The sequence below is a fragment of the Clupea harengus genome, chromosome 10, assembly GCF_900700415.2.
Source record: "Clupea harengus chromosome 10, Ch_v2.0.2, whole genome shotgun sequence".
NCBI classification, from domain to species: Eukaryota; Metazoa; Chordata; class Actinopteri; order Clupeiformes; family Clupeidae; genus Clupea; species Clupea harengus.
In genome coordinates, this window is record NC_045161.1 from 20,002,206 (window position 1) to 20,017,674 (window position 15,469).

The 15,469-nt window shown below is 45.2% G+C and overlaps 1 protein-coding gene and 1 long non-coding RNA gene across 5 annotated transcripts; one reads left to right on the top strand and one right to left on the bottom strand.

The window, feature by feature from the left end:
* Positions 1-578: 578 nt before the first annotated feature.
* crtc1b (CREB regulated transcription coactivator 1b) lies at positions 579-14,350 on the bottom strand. 4 transcript variants are annotated; one of them, XM_012828279.3, is made up of 14 exons: positions 14,198-14,350; positions 12,515-12,631; positions 11,784-11,909; positions 11,299-11,360; positions 10,920-11,044; positions 10,623-10,708; positions 10,453-10,496; positions 9,976-10,199; positions 9,330-9,508; positions 8,589-8,876; positions 5,571-5,675; positions 4,472-4,558; positions 3,790-3,970; positions 579-1,906 (listed from the first exon to the last, which is right to left on the bottom strand). In XM_012828279.3, the coding sequence occupies exons 1-14, from the start codon at positions 14,348-14,350 to the stop codon at positions 1,695-1,697; spliced, it is 1,989 nt and encodes a 662-aa protein (XP_012683733.2). In that variant the 3' UTR covers positions 579-1,694. The 4 variants fall into 4 exon arrangements, with proteins under 4 accessions (XP_012683733.2, XP_012683734.2, XP_012683732.2 ...); XM_012828280.3 differs by having other exon boundaries at positions 10,950-11,044; positions 11,784-11,921; XM_012828278.3 differs by having other exon boundaries at positions 11,784-11,921.
* A 12-nt stretch (positions 14,351-14,362) lies between these two features.
* On the top strand, positions 14,363-15,089 carry LOC116222031. The gene is made up of 3 exons (XR_004164401.2): positions 14,363-14,454; positions 14,787-14,903; positions 14,993-15,089. It is a non-coding gene; the product is annotated as an uncharacterized LOC116222031 (long non-coding RNA).
* The last annotated feature ends 380 nt before the right edge of the window (positions 15,090-15,469 follow it).

Sequence of the window (15,469 nt, forward strand, 5' to 3'; positions counted from 1 at the left end):
CTTATCGTATTAGACTCAGCAATACCACCGTTTAGAAACAGCACAATACATTGGCCATTGAAGTATTCATCAACAAATACAGTTTAAAATCAACATCGAATGACCACAACGGTAACGATAGTTCAACATCTAAAACAACGATAAAACGGAGAAAAACTCATTTCATACACAGACATCAATGACATCAGTCAAACCACACCGCAGAACAGAGAACAGCATCTTGTTCATGTAAGGCAAAATCAGCTTCTTTCACAGTGGTGGGTTCAAATGATCACCCCGTCTCCCCCCGTCTCTCTCTCCTCTGGTTCTCAGACTCGTATGCAAGCAGGTTGTCTGACTGTGCTTGATAGATAGATAGATAGATAGATAGAGAGACAGATAGATAGATAGATAGATAGAGAGACAGATAGATAGAGACAGATAGGTAGATAGATAGAGAGACAGAGATAGATAGATAGATAGATAGATAGATAGATAGATAGATAGATAGAGAGACAGATAGATAGATGGTTAGATAGATAGGTAGATAGAGAGATAGATAGATAGGTAGAGATATAGATAGATAGGATAGATAGATAGATAGATAGGTAGATATAGATAGATAGATAGATAGAAAGAGAGAGATAGAGATAGATAGATAGGTAGAGAGATAGAGAGACAGATAGATAGATAGATAGATAACCAAAGGGAATGCATGGGGCCTGCCTCTATCATCTTGGCACATTCTGCTAACATGTGGTGCTGAAGAAGAGAAGGAAAAGAAGAAGAAAAAGAAGAAGAAGAAGAAGAAGAATTCTTCAGAGCTCCAGGTCAAGCAACCATAAACAGCCACTGCAGCATGGCCCAACACTCTCACCACAACCCTCCACCAAAGTGGACGGGGAGGTCTAGTACTCCTTAAGTCAAATAAATATTCAATCAAATCAAATAAATAACCAACAAACAAACATGAAACAGTCAAATAAATACAATTTACACATATTTCAAAAGTGCACCAATGGACGTTTGTAACAATTAGGCCTAAAACAAGATAGTCAATGGGCAATTTGGCAACTGATGTAACAAAAGTGTAAAAAACCAAACAGGTAAACAGACACACAAGAAAATAAATAAGTTAATAAATATCCAATAAATAAATCTATGATTCCATGACACCAAAGCAGTAACCAGGACAGCGAAGGTGACGTGTCCCAGCTGACGTGAGAGGACTCCTGATATGATGTCAGTGTTGCAGCTGAAAACGCTACTCTTCACTCCATGGCAACGCTACTGTTCACTCCATGGCAACGCGGATGAGGCAGAGATGGCATGACACATGGCAGTGACTCCAAACATTCTCTCCAAACAAAAACAAACAAACAAACAAACAAACAAAAACAAACAAAAACAAACATTAGGTAGGGCTAGGGAGCATCAGTAGAGTATGACAGGTCTCTTCCATTGGCCGAACTGGCATGGACTGCAGCAATTTCCACGTCTGTCAAAGCTGTCGGACCGACCCGTCATCCAAATGGTTTTTGGTAGCATGCCATCACAAACAACACGTGGATGAGAATTAAAAACAGGGTAGGGCAGGGCGGCGTGTGTCAGCGTCTGTGTGTGTCTGTGTGTGTGAAAGTGAACCGTGGTGTGACTGCAGCAGGACTTGTCCCTTCTCTCCCCCCGCTCCTCGCCCGTGTCCCCGCTGAGGGACGTCACAGCCGGTCCATCCTGAACGTGTCCTCGGTGGCGGCGTCGGCCAGAACCATGTCCGGGTCGTTGAGCATGTGCAGTCCGTCCAGTGTGAGCGGGTCGATCTTCAGCTCGTCCAGGGGGAAGTGAGAGTCCGTGTCGAAGCCGACGTCGCCCACGCCCGCCAGCGAGGAGGCCAGCTCCTTGGAGAGGCTCGGCGGGGACTCCCCCGTCACTGCGCCGCAGCGGGAGGAGGAGGAGGAGGAGGAGGAGGAGGAGGAGAAGAACAGCAAGAGTGAACAGCACTGCAATGGCATCACAGATGGCTCAGAAGTATTACTTTTATTCTTGGAGAGCTCTTCCCTCTTACTCTGTGCCGTGTTAGAACATGTAGTAACCAGCTATACTGCCAGGAACCTTTTTCTAAACTCTTCCTGCAGCTCATGGATTTAAAACGTCTATTTGTATGCAGCCACTTCATAGGCCTCATCTTGCTCTCCTTCCTAGACTAAAGGACTATGCCAAGTGTCCATGTCTGAGCGACTGCTCGTACCTTTAAAGCTTCCCATGCTTTAAGGTCTCAGTCTAGCTGTCTGACTGATCCTCATTCACTGGCCAGGACTAGCCTTCTCCCTTACATTCACATATTTTCTACAAGATTGCTACACGGGAAAAATCTACAATAGATCTGCACAGTAGCACAGACAGAGCTACAGACAGAGCTAGGCTGACTGAATGGACAGACCGAGAGTGAGAGCTAGCCTGACCGAGTGGACAGACACAGCCACAGAGGGAGAGAGCTAGGCTGACTGAATGGACAGACACAGAGAGAGAGAGAGAGAGAGAGAGAGAGAGAGAGAGAGAGAGAGAGAGCTAGGCTGACTGAATGGACAGACAGAGAGAGAGAGAGAGAGAGAGAGAGAGAGAGCGCGAGAGAGAGAGAGAGAGAGAGAGAGAGAGAGAGAGAGAGAGCGAGAGACTGACTGAATGGACAGACACAGAGAGAGAGAGAGAGAGAGAGAGAGATAGGCTGACTGAGTAGACAGACACAGACACACAGAGTGAGAGAGAGCTAGGCTGACTGAATGGACAGACACAGACACACAGAGTGAGAGAGAGCTAGGCTGACTGAATGGACAGACACAGAGAGTGAGAGAGAGAGAGAGATAGGCTGACTGAATGGACAGACACAGACACACAGAGTGAGAGAGAGCTAGGCTGACTGAATGGACAGACACAGAGAGAGAGAGAGAGAGAGAGAGCTAGCCTGACTGAGTAGACAGACACAGACACAGAGAGAGAGCGCTAGGCTGACTGAATGGACAGACACAGAGAGAGAGAGAGAGAGAGATAGGCTGACTGAATGGACAGACACACAGAGTGAGAGAGAGCAAGGCTGACTGAATGGACAGATACAGAGAGTGAGAGAGAGAAAGAGAGATAGGCTGACTGAATGGACAGACACACACACACATAGAGTGAGAGAGCTAGGCTGACTGAATGGACAGACACACAGAGAGCTAGGCTAACTGGATGGACAGACACAGAGAGAGAGAGAGAGAGAGAGAGAGAGAGAGAGAGCTAGGCTGACTGAATGGACAGACACACAGAGAGCTAGGCTAACTGGATGGACAGACACAGAGAGAGAGAGAGAGAGAGAGAGAGAGAGAGAGAGAGAGAGAGAGAGCTAGGCTGATTGAATGGACAGACACAGACACACAGTGTGAGAGAGCTAGGCTGACTGAATGGACAGACACAGAGAGAGAGAGAGAGAGAGAGAGAGAGAGAGCTAGGCTGACTGAATGGACAGACACAGAGAGAGAGAGAGAGAGAGAGAGAGAGAGCTAGGCTGATTGAATGGACAGACACAGACACACAGTGTGAGAGAGCTAGACTGACTGAATGGACAGACAGAGAGTGAGAGAGAGAGAGTGAGAGAGCTAGGCTGACTGAATGGACAGACACAGAGAGTGAGAGAGAGAGAGAGAGAGAGAGAGAGAGAGAGAGAGAGAGCTAGGCTGACTGAATGGAGACAGGCACTTTGGGGAATCACCCTGGCTGTGCTACTCTGTTCCAGGATGTGAGTGCAGCATGCAGAGTACAGCGCTGATAAAATACCTGTGAGAACAATGTTGGGAATGTTGCCATGGTTACTGTAGCCTAGCTGCGTGGAGTCCTGGAGCGTTCCGTGGCTGCTGGTCAAGCCCATCATGGCCGCCTGGGTGTAGTTGAGAGTGGAGCACTGGCTGTACAGGCCACTGGAGCTGTTGGGGTTCTCGATCATGTTGAACTGCTCAAGCTTCAAGCCAATCATCAAGGGAACAAGACCCAAAATGAAATGGTTTAGATTTAGGCTATTATTGGAAATCACAAAACAAAGGAAAAAATAATGCTGTTAGAGCAACTCTCCTGCGTCTCCAGTATTAGCGTGGTCTGCTATTGCCAACCTACAGAAGTGTTTTCATTTGAAATATGGTATTTGACAATATGGCTTCTATCAAGTAAGTTAGATTTTGAGTCAACACTCATTTGCGGCACCTTGATCCCAATTGGAATCCAATGATGAATGAAATGTTATTTCCATACCACATTACATATAGTGAATGTGGGCTGGCAGCGCTAAGCTAATATAAATGCCCATCAATGCCATTAACTCCTGGGTGAAATGTATTACTTAAAAGATATCTGATACTCCCTGCTCAGAAGAATATATACATAAGGAACAAAAGACACATAGCCTAGCTGCAGAACATTTCCCCGCCTGAGGTGATGGGGGGGCCCCCCTTCTGTGTCGGCTCACCTGTTGGGAGAGGGCGTTGGTCTGCCTGGAGGCAAGCTGATGCTCGTAGAAGGAGTCTCCACTCACGCAGGTGACCAGGGGAATGTGCTGCACCAGGAGGCCAACACAGAGCTGCCGTCAGCATATAATAATAACAATAACAACAACAAAAGCAACAACAATAGCAATAATAATAGCAACATTTATAGCAACAATAATAGAAATAATAATAGCAATAATAATAAAGCAATAGTAGTAATGATCATGTTAAACCAAGTCCTTCTGAATCCCCTTCAGTTGTCTTACTCTGACAATAATTATCTGACGAGGACAACAGCAATCTACATCTGTACTTCATAGCTACACTATGAACCTCCCAGTAAAGCTACATACTTGCATCTTACGTGTCCCAAACCTGCTTAGAGAGCCTTGGGAGGAGTGATGAGACGGACAGATAACTCCGGAGTGTCAGAGGACTACGGAACTACAGAATGGAACTCTATGAAGCAGAGGAACACCAAACATGAACTCTCAACTGGAAATGTAGCGCATATGACTCACACAGGCCTGATGGTCAATTTAGCAGCTTACGCGTTAAAGTAAATATGTGTACGGGGTCAGAAAACCACCAGATTGCATTTGTTTTGATTTAGTCAGTTCCACATTTCCAGGATATGTCCCCACTCTGAAATTCCCAACTCTGACACGAGCAGAACATGAAGCCAATACATGAATCAGAAACGATGATTTCCCTCATCGGTTTCACCCCTCCCCACTAGTAGTCATGCGGAGGCTCCTGGCACACAGAGTGTGGAGTCTAGGTCTCCCCGGTGTGTGTGTCCATGCACCAGAGGCCCAGTGTGATTGTGTGTGTGAGAGTGAGGGGGCACACAGAAAGCAGACTTCACGCGAGGGCTGGGCCTCGAGCCACACGGATGGGAGATTGCAATGGACAGCCACTGGACACAGAAGCCAAATCAGAGGACAGAGGCAGAACAGAGGGGAGGGCGGGGCGGGGGGGGACCGAATGATGATGAGGCGGCTGGAGTCACTCTCTAGTCTAAGCTTTTCATGGCGGCTTGGCCTTTAGGCTCCTGTCTGTTTCTCTGGTCGCCCTTACTTGAGGCGAGCCTCCGGGCGAGAAGCCTTGATTGGAGACGGGCGAGGTGGGAGACTGGTTGGCTGGGGACCCAGTCTGGGTGCGGTACTGCGGGAGGGATGTGAACTAGCACATGAACATGACAAACACATTTCCATGTTAAACTGGGACAGAGATGTGTGTGTGAGTGAGTCTACACTAGGCTCTGGACCGGCACACAGTGGCTGTGACTGTGGCGGGCGGGTCCAAAGATGCACTCTCTGACCCCTGGGAAGAAAAATAATCACTTCCTTCTGTTAGTCAGCCGCAGACACCCTGACATGAGGGAAAAGTCCACAAAATGTAAATGCTCTTTCTGCGCTCTTACTAAAACTTAACTACTTTATTTCTGTTTTCTACATACCACACAACTTTTTACTGGTTTTAACAATAAACAGTATAACATTATTAAGTATTTTAAAATATGATTCCCTACATCTACAGTTTTAGGTAAATTACACTAAGGAATAAAAATGTCCAAAAAAAACGTTTCTGTAACAGTGCGTTTTAAAGCAGGACAACTACTACAAACCTAAAAGCTAAACATGAAGAAAACTGATAAGTGCAAACCTAGTACTGAAGAGAACTAGACTAGAACTAGACTAGAACACAAATCTAGTAATGAAGAGAACTAGAGAACTAGACTAGAACACACACCTAGTACTGAAGAGAACTAGACTAGAACACATTCTTCAATAAAACCTGCATCTGTGAGAACGTTAAAACAACACACCTCCCTTGTAGTGAGAAACTACCCTTTTAAAAGCACATACAGAAAGGACGACCTGAACGCTGTGATTAATCAGGTTGATGCAGAACTAAGAACTAAGAACAATTTAAGGAAGGGGCAAGAAAAGTATTTCCTGTATTTCACCGTGCCAATGTGAATGCTGCCTCAGTGGTGTGAAACTGAAGGTGATGACCAGTGTGAGATCAGGTGGACTTATACAAAAAGTTATCAATTCATCATACATGAAGCAAGTGTAAATAAAAAAAAGCCCTAATTAATATTTTCCAAAGATTGATTAATTAAAAGCAAAAGCTTGGTGAAACTTAATTATAGACGGGCGACAGTGGTACAGAGGTAGAGAAGTCGTATAGTAATCAGAAGGTTGCTAGTTCAATTCCCTGTCGAAGCGTCCTTGAGCAAGACACTGAACCCCTAATTGCTCCTGATGTGCAGTGTGCCATCAGTGTAAATGTAAAATGTGTATACCTTGTAAGTCGCTTTGGATAAAAGCGTCTGCTAAATGACTAAATGTAAAATGTAATATAATCAAAATATATTACCGTAATTTCCGGACTATAAGCCGCTACTTTTTTCCCACGCTTTGAACCTCGCGGCTTAAACAACGACGCGGCTAATTTATGGATTATGATACCTGTGACTGTATACGGTGGCTTTGTGGAGCTAGGATGCTAGCATGGATGCAGCCGCATGGATGCTTAGCGCCACGCGATTTCTCAGTATCTCAATAACTTAACTAATGTCAAAATAACCACAGTCTACCGGCGTAGACAGAACACAACTCAAAACAGTTTACAACAATACAAATCCAGTCTTTTCAAGTTCTTTAGCTCACTGGTTTCAAACTTAGCGTCTTTCTTCTATCTCACTGTCTTCAGTCTAACGTTCTAGCTTCTGATTGACTCTTGCAACGGTGCTCTCTTAAAGCAACAGTGCACTTATCGTAACTGGCAAAACTAATAATATGCATCACTATTGTATTACTTTTGATATTCATTTTAGCCTGTGTAAAGTTAATTTGTTTCAATGTACCGGTAGGCACCTGCGGCTTATAGACATGTGCGGCTTATTTATGTTAAAAATAATTAAATTAAAAAAATTCAGTGGGTGAGGCTTATATTCAGGTGCGCTCAATAGTCCGGAAATTACGGTACATCGATTTTGTTTTTAGATAATGTCCAACATATAACATACTGACGTCCTTTTCCATTTAGCCGTGCTGAGTGATCACCAATTATATTCATGATTTCTTTCAGAATGTAAAAAAAAATATTAGAGAGCAGCTCAGAGATCATTTGGGTCACTCATCAATCATTTAAGTATGCACTATGTCCCTTATGTAAGTATGCACTATATCCCTGATCATAGGGACTCTGCAAGCACTAGATAATAATAATAATAATAATAATAATAATAATAATTCATTTAATTTGTAATGCACTCTTCATTCAGAAGAATCTCAGAGTGCCAACATATTAGAAACTAACTATAACAATACAATAAAATGTAGTTAACATAAGCATAACAGACATCATCTTCAGACTACACTCTGCAGTACGAGTAAACACTATGTAGTAAGCTCTATGTAGTAAGCTCTATAAAGTAGGCACTTCGTAGTAAGCTCTATGTAGTAAGCACCATGTAGTAAGCACTATAAAGTAGGCACTTCGTAGTAAGCACTATAAAGTAGGCACTTCGTAGTAAGCACTATAAAGTAGGCACTTCGTAGTAAGCACTATAAAGTAGGCACTTCGTGGTAAACACTATTTTTCTGCACTATATAGGAAGTATGCACCTCTCTCGGTCAGGCGCTGCTCCGTGGTCACTATCCTGAGAAGTGCACTCATCCTCTAAACTAGTGCTGTGCATAGACATATATACATATATATACATATACATGTATATATGTCTATGGTGCTGTGTACCACACTAGGGTACTTCCTGTAGATGGCACAGAGCGTGGACAGGATGTCCAGGGAAGTCATTAACACCTCGGGGTATAAACGGGTGTGACCACGAATGTGGTGTGAATGCTGCGGTGTTAAATGAGTACAGTAACAATCTCTCTCATCGTCCTTTTATCAGACTTCTTGGACTGCTGGCACATGCAGGCAGTCGAGGCCAAAGATATGTTTAAAACTATCAAACCCAAAAAAACAACAAATCCCCAAGTTAAAACATCTCCCATTCACGGAGGACATTAATTCGTCCACTTTGAACACCCAAGCGAGGCTAGAGAATGGAGAACTGACCGAGTTGATGTTGATGGTGCCGGTGGAGATGTGTGTTTGCGTGCCGGGGCTGGACTGCTGCGAGGAGGGAGAGTTGCTGGCCTGGACGGTGAGGGGGGGCAGCTGCACCAGCCGGATGCCCTGGGGGAGGCTCTGCTGTTGCCCCTGCTGCTGTTGCCCCTGTTGCTGTTGCCCCTGCTGCTGCTGCTGCTGCTGCCGCTGCTGCTGCTTCTGCAGTTCATTCAGAAGGCTGAAGAGGGGGTACTGGGCAAGCTGCTGCTCCAGGGTCATGGCATCCATCGTCAGAGCCTGTCACACACACACACACACACACACACACACACACACACACACACACACACACACACACACACACACACACACACACACACACACACACACACACACACACACACACACACACACACACACACACATTGATAAGTTGAGCTAGAAAACTCAGGGCAAGTAGACTATTTATGAGCGGTTGCACATTTTTCAGCAAGAATGACAGCAAGCTACCTTGTAATCTGGCACAAATGTATAATGTCACACTGACATACTTAAAGGGGTTTTAAAGGGGCACAGCGATGGACCTTTGGACGTCTGAGCTTTAGTAGTTCAGTGGGGAGTTAAACAGGGACATTGTCCAGTGTCAGTCGAGTCATCAAACCGTGTCTGATATGAGTGCTGTAGCTGTGCCACTGTTGAGGCCGATCACTGAGGGGGGGGGGTTACTATGCTATAAGGTGGTGTGTGTACCTGTGTGATGGGTATTTGTGATGACAGGGTAGGCGAGAGCTGCTGCTGCTGCTGCTGCTGCTGCTGCTGCTGCTGCTGCTGCTGGGTGTCTGTGGTGCTGAGGCTGAGGCTGAGGGGGATGATGGTGGACTGGCCGTGCTGCGCTGTGATGGTCATGGTGGCCTGGGTAGTGTTGATGCCTGTGGGAGAGCAGAATCAAACAGGTCACAGATCACAGGTCAGAGACTAGTCTTGGACCGACAATTGACTGACGGATGAGATGTCGGACTAGTCTTGGACTGACAAATGCCTGACGAATGCGCCTGACGGAAGGACTGACATTACTAGGGCCCTATGATTTCTGAAAAGCAGAAACCTCGGACAGAATCGCAGAACTCAATCGCAGAAAACAGCAATCACAGTAGCCTGCAACCCACAGTATGTCCTGAGTACATTTGATTGGACTATGACTCAAATTAAGAAAACTGAACCTAAAAAAAAAAAAAACGAGACCACAGAATCTGGCAAAAAAATTACAAATGTGTTAGTGTAATGTACTCTACTGGTGTTGTGATCTCTACTGGTGTTGTGTTAGAGTAGAGTAATGTACTCTATTGGTGTTTTGCTAGAGTAATGTACTCTACTGGTGTAAAAGCGGTGTTGTTACCGGGGCTGACGGTGCCAATGCCCAGGTGAGTGAGGTTGGTGGACAGGTTGCCCGTGCTGCTGGACGAGCTGAGCGAGGGGAAGGCCACGGTGTCGTCCGGGTCCAGAGGCGTGGGCAGCGGCGGAGGGAACTGGATGTTGGTCAGGTCAGGCAGAGACCCCCCCGTGTTGTGGGTCGCCGGGGCGAGGGACGTGTTGAGCTCCTGATCTGGTGATGGAAATATGCTGAGAACGCAAAGAGTAAATGTGTGTGTGTGTGTGTGTGTGTGTGTGTGTGTGAGAGAGAGGGGGGGAGAGAGAGATAAAGCAAAAGTGTGAAAGAGTGACAAAACCAGAATGAAGGGTGGGTAGCATAAGGAGTTCTTGAGAGAGACTGACTCCATCGTAATGTCATATACACAGTACCTCAAGGAAATTCACTCGCTAAAAGACCCATTTCATGAGCAAGTATCTGTGAGAATAAGATAGGCACACTCACTTAATTCCTGGGACTTCACAAGATTTAGGCCGTGATGCTCCATTCTAGAACAGGACAGAACAGAACAGAACATTCAGCTGATTTTATGAGCGCAGGAACAGGTAATGGAGGAGGAAGAGGAGGAGGAGGAGGCGGAGGAAGAGGGGAGGGGTAGGGGCCAGCCTCCATACCTTCTTCTCATCCCAGTCTTCCTTTTGGGTGTCTTTTTCCATCTCTGTGTCTGTGTCTTCTGTCCCAGGCGCAGCTAGGAGAAGAACTGAGACACAAAAGAGCGAGAGAGAGAGAGTTTTACAAAATGGCCACGTATTGACACTGACATTTATCAATTTGGCAGCGAAGTACGAAATCCCTCAGATACTTCATGATGCTATTTCCCCAATTAGCATGTAAGTCATAATGAGCCGCTAACACCCCGTTAGCGACACCCACTCAACACAACAGTGAAAAGCAATGATGTAACCCATTACATGAGAGGAGGGCGAGCGACTCGTCCAAACCTCGCTTAGGCTGGAGCTCCTGGGAACCTCCTGCAAACGCGTCTGGAGAGGCCGGGCTCATGGCGCTCTGGTGTAAGGCAGAGTCGGAGTTTGTCCTGAGGTACAAGAGGAGAGAGAGAGGGAAAGAGAGGGAGAGAGAGAGGGAGAGAGAGAGGGGCAGGGAGAGAGAGAGGGAGAGAGAGGGAGAGAGAGAGAGAGGGAGAGAGAGAGAGAGGCAGAAGGGGGGTAGAGAGGAGACAGAGAGAAAAATCAAAAGAGAGAGAAAGGAAGTGAAAGAGAGAAAAGGGTGAGGACAGTGGCCTTAACACATGAGGAGAGCAGACAGCATCTGATCACTCTGTAGTCTTACCTCCTCCAGCTGGTGTCAGGCGGAGGGGAGAGGTAAACGGATCCGTAAGGACAGCTGTCAATGTGATACACCGAGTTAAGGCACAAAACACACACACACACACACACACACACACACACACACACACACAAACACAGGCTTGTCTCTGATTAATGCCCATCGTCCCAGGCACTACATACAGACATTAGCTCAATCTGTTCCAAAGCATATTTTTCTACCAGGGACTAAAATGTTGTGTGTTTATGACCCATTACAAAAACAACTAAACTAAACTAAACTAAACTAAACTAAACTAAACTAAACTAAACTAAACTAAACTAAACTAAAGCCTGTCTGAACACAGTTTCAATTTTCAGTCAGTGATGCAACTTCCAGCGGGTCCCAGTGTGATCTTTTTCAATTAGGTGCATAATATGTCAGTTGTTGAATTGTTTTGCTTTTGATTATTGCAAGTGTAGGGAACTTTTCATTGAGGACAAGGATATCTGGCGGCCATGTTTGTCCACAGACAGAGGACGGCGGTGTGGCGAGCTGATCCGGTTACGGTCGCGGTACACCCGATCGACCAGACCATGGTGGCGCGTGGTCCGACTGGTGTCCAGGGCGGAAGTCTGGAAAGAGTTCTGCCAGGAATGAGCATACTTCAAGACTTACAACAAACCACCCATTCCTGCTTACTCTAAGACAGGGATGCTCTTTAAAGAGAGGCATCATGGACGGTGAGAGATTAGCTGGATTACAGATCGTCTGAAATCAACCGAAGGCAATGTTTCTGAATAGGGTCTCAAGGATGGGCCAAAATAAGCAAGCTCAAAAGCAATGAATATTCTTTGCCTCATAATCTTGAAAATGTTTAACAAATGGAAAGCAATGAAATTGGAAGCAATGGCATTCTCAGTTTGTGCTGGTTTTAGTCACTCGTTTCAGACTACCATTGTACAGTGTGACGAGGCAGCGCTTGCCTCCCTACTAATGAAGAAGCCATCTCACACTCCTTCATCAGTGAAGTATATAGGACAAATAAAGTTATTTTCAAACGGAAGAAAAATATACATAGCCATTTCACATCAAAAGGCAATGCCTTACTTCTGCTGTTAGCAACAACAACCGCTAGTCAAAATCCAGACATTTTGAAACAACTTGTGAACTTCACCCTTTGGAACACAGCATTGAAAGAGAACAGCTTTTGGGAAGTGAGAAAGTTCTAGAAGCTCACCTGAAAAGGCAGGTCAGTGTTGCTATTTCCAATCTGATTGACATTGGGCAGTGACCCTCCATAGCACTGCCCACGATTCTGCCCTAGTTGCAAATACTGGGTCTTCTGCAACTGCAACTGTGCAAAGTAAAACGGCATGAATGACTGCAGAATGCATAATGGGCGAGTTCATGAATGAGCAAGGTGAATGAGTGGGGCATGAATTCTTAAGTGTATGGAGTGGTGGCGCACTTTAAGAGACTCTAAGAGAAAAGAGTGGTCAGGCTACTTGCAGCAGTACGCTAGGCTATGAGAACAGGCTCAAGGGGAAAGCTCAGTCATTTCAAACTCTTCACACACACTTCTGTGGGGTTTCAGAGCTAGCCCACTAAAACCAGTCAGTCAGCCAGTCAATCTTTCAATGCAGCCAGCTCAGAGCAGAGTTTAAAGGAGGACTTCAGAACAGAAAAGCTAGAAGACAAACTCAGACTGATCTTGGATCAATGGATCAGGATGCATTTAGGCTACTAAGGGACATTAGACATGGAGAGAAACTGACTCATAATGAAAAGCAAGTAAAAATCTCAACTTAAAAAAATAAAAGGGCCTGGAAGGACAGCAGGCAACGGAGCACACTTGGTCAGTCCGTCTTGAAAACGTTCAAATGAATAGGTTCTCCTCAGTAACAGTTTTTAAGAGCATTTCCCTATACATTTAGAATGTCGCCTGGTTTCATGCAGTTAATACATTGATAGCCATACTTCCCCAGTGCTTCCATTTACTGCTTCATCAACTGTACATTCAGCGTATACAATAACCCAGCGAAGAAGTCTTTGCCAGCCTGTGATGATAATGCAATCAAGCGACAGCGTTGAACTGCCCAACATATCACTGTTGTTCACGTGTCGGCTACATTTGTTTATGAAAGCGCAGCATCTTTGAGGAGAGAAGCGCGTCACTCGGGATTTGACATTTCTCTCTCGACTATGGCCAAGGTGCTTTTGTGTTATTGCATTAGGTATATTTTCGATGTCTTCTCAATGGTTTCTCTCTACAATTACATATCAACCGAGAACGTCTCTCCAGTGGAAAACTAAGCAAACGTTTCCAAAAATATGTAGTTCCTTGCCAGTCATTCGCATTTAATTCCAGATTAGGATAACAAACCATTAGGCAAATAACTGGCACAATACCTCCGATAAGTGAACCTATCATTCAATGGTTTATTTATTGTTCAATATTACTAAAGAAGACTGATATATTTATCGCATACAAATTGAGATGTGAAGAGGACTAACGTGGAGATGACATTGTTGAAGACAAGGTGCTGTCACTATCTAGTGATTTAGTCAACATTATGTCGAAACTAGGCTAGCAAGACGATAGCAGGTGAGCTCGCTGGCAAGGATTTTTAAGGCATCGGTTTACACTTGTGAAAACGCATAGAATGTTTGTCCACAGTATTCAACGACAGTAATAGTAGTAGTAAACAACAAACCATGCATGGTATGACTCAACTATTTTGTTAACCTAGTTACCTAACTAGTAATGTGTCACCGTAATAGACTGTAGCCTACAGACCTATCAAGGAAGCTATCGTTGGCATATTGGCTTGGCAGCGGTAGCTCAGTGGTCCCTGGTTATTTTAATGCCGCTACATATGGTAGCACGCCTGCGACAACGTCCGTAAGTAAAGACGCATACCCTTGCAGCTCTAGTTATGTTGAGATCCTTCATGACCTCTTCAAATGCAGCTGTCTCCTCAGCCTGTTTCTGATTGTGTAAAGCGATTTTCTCGCTAAATTTTCGCGGATTGTTTGAGGTCGCCATCTTCCGTTCTTCTCCAAAACAGAACATTGCGTAACACGTGAGCAGCACTGGGCGTCGTCATGACGCGCAGAATGATGGATTTTGAAGTTCCATGGACATTTTATGAATGAAGCTTACATTGCCACGAGTTTGTAAGTTTATAATGTCAAGAGCAGTGATATAACACTGTAAACATTTTCCACTGCGCTTGTCTAATGTCAAGCTTCGTTCTGAAACAACTTTACATTAGCCTACAGTATTAAGGCTAGATTACAAATATTTATATTTGCAATGCAATGGTCAAGTCACTTTAAGGTTTAGGCAATGACTTAAACTCATAAATAATTCACTGGCCAGTGCGTGTAGTTGTCCCTATAGTTACAAGCTATGAAACTGATATGTGTAGCCTAGTGGAAATGTGTCCTACCTTGTCTGTGTGCTGTCCCTCCTTTAATAGCCCAGATCAAATTGCAATTATTCCTAGATGATTGAAAACACTTCCAGGATGTGCGGGTCTTCACTTCGTCTGAAGTATAGTCGTCCCACAACAGAAAACTGTCCTTATACGACAATGGTGATAATTCTGAGGGCTTGATCAAAGGTATGTTTCCCTGTAGGTTATGGTGCATTACATGCAAAAAGAACAGAACAATCCTGTCCGTCCCTGACCAAAGGTATGTTTCCCTGTAGGTTTATGGTGCATTACACGCAAAAAGAACAGAACAATCCTGTCCGTCCCTGACCGAGACGGACGGGTCACTTGGTCCCCGGGCGCTGAGAAGCTGCCCACTGCTCCTGGGGGGTCCTGGAGGAAGGACGTCCCGGGATGGGGAAAAAAAAGAGCAAGAATTCACGGCGACCTCAGGCCTGCGTGTGCGCGTGTGTGAGTGTAGTGTGTCCTGGTCGCCTCCATATATATAACACGTGTGTGTTGCTGTGAGTTGTTCGTGCAATAAAAACTGACTGCAGTCAGCCTTGTTTGTTACATGTGTTTTGCTTCTCTGTTTGAGGCATTTTACTACACTATAGCTTTTGGGTTTGCCATTTCATGGTGTGGTCACTGGGTGAGGGAGGGATAGAAATCAAACGCCGACAATTTGTTTGTTGCCACAAATTCTGGAAAGACACACAGCAACATAACTCCAATTCAGAAGCCCTCCGGCCAGA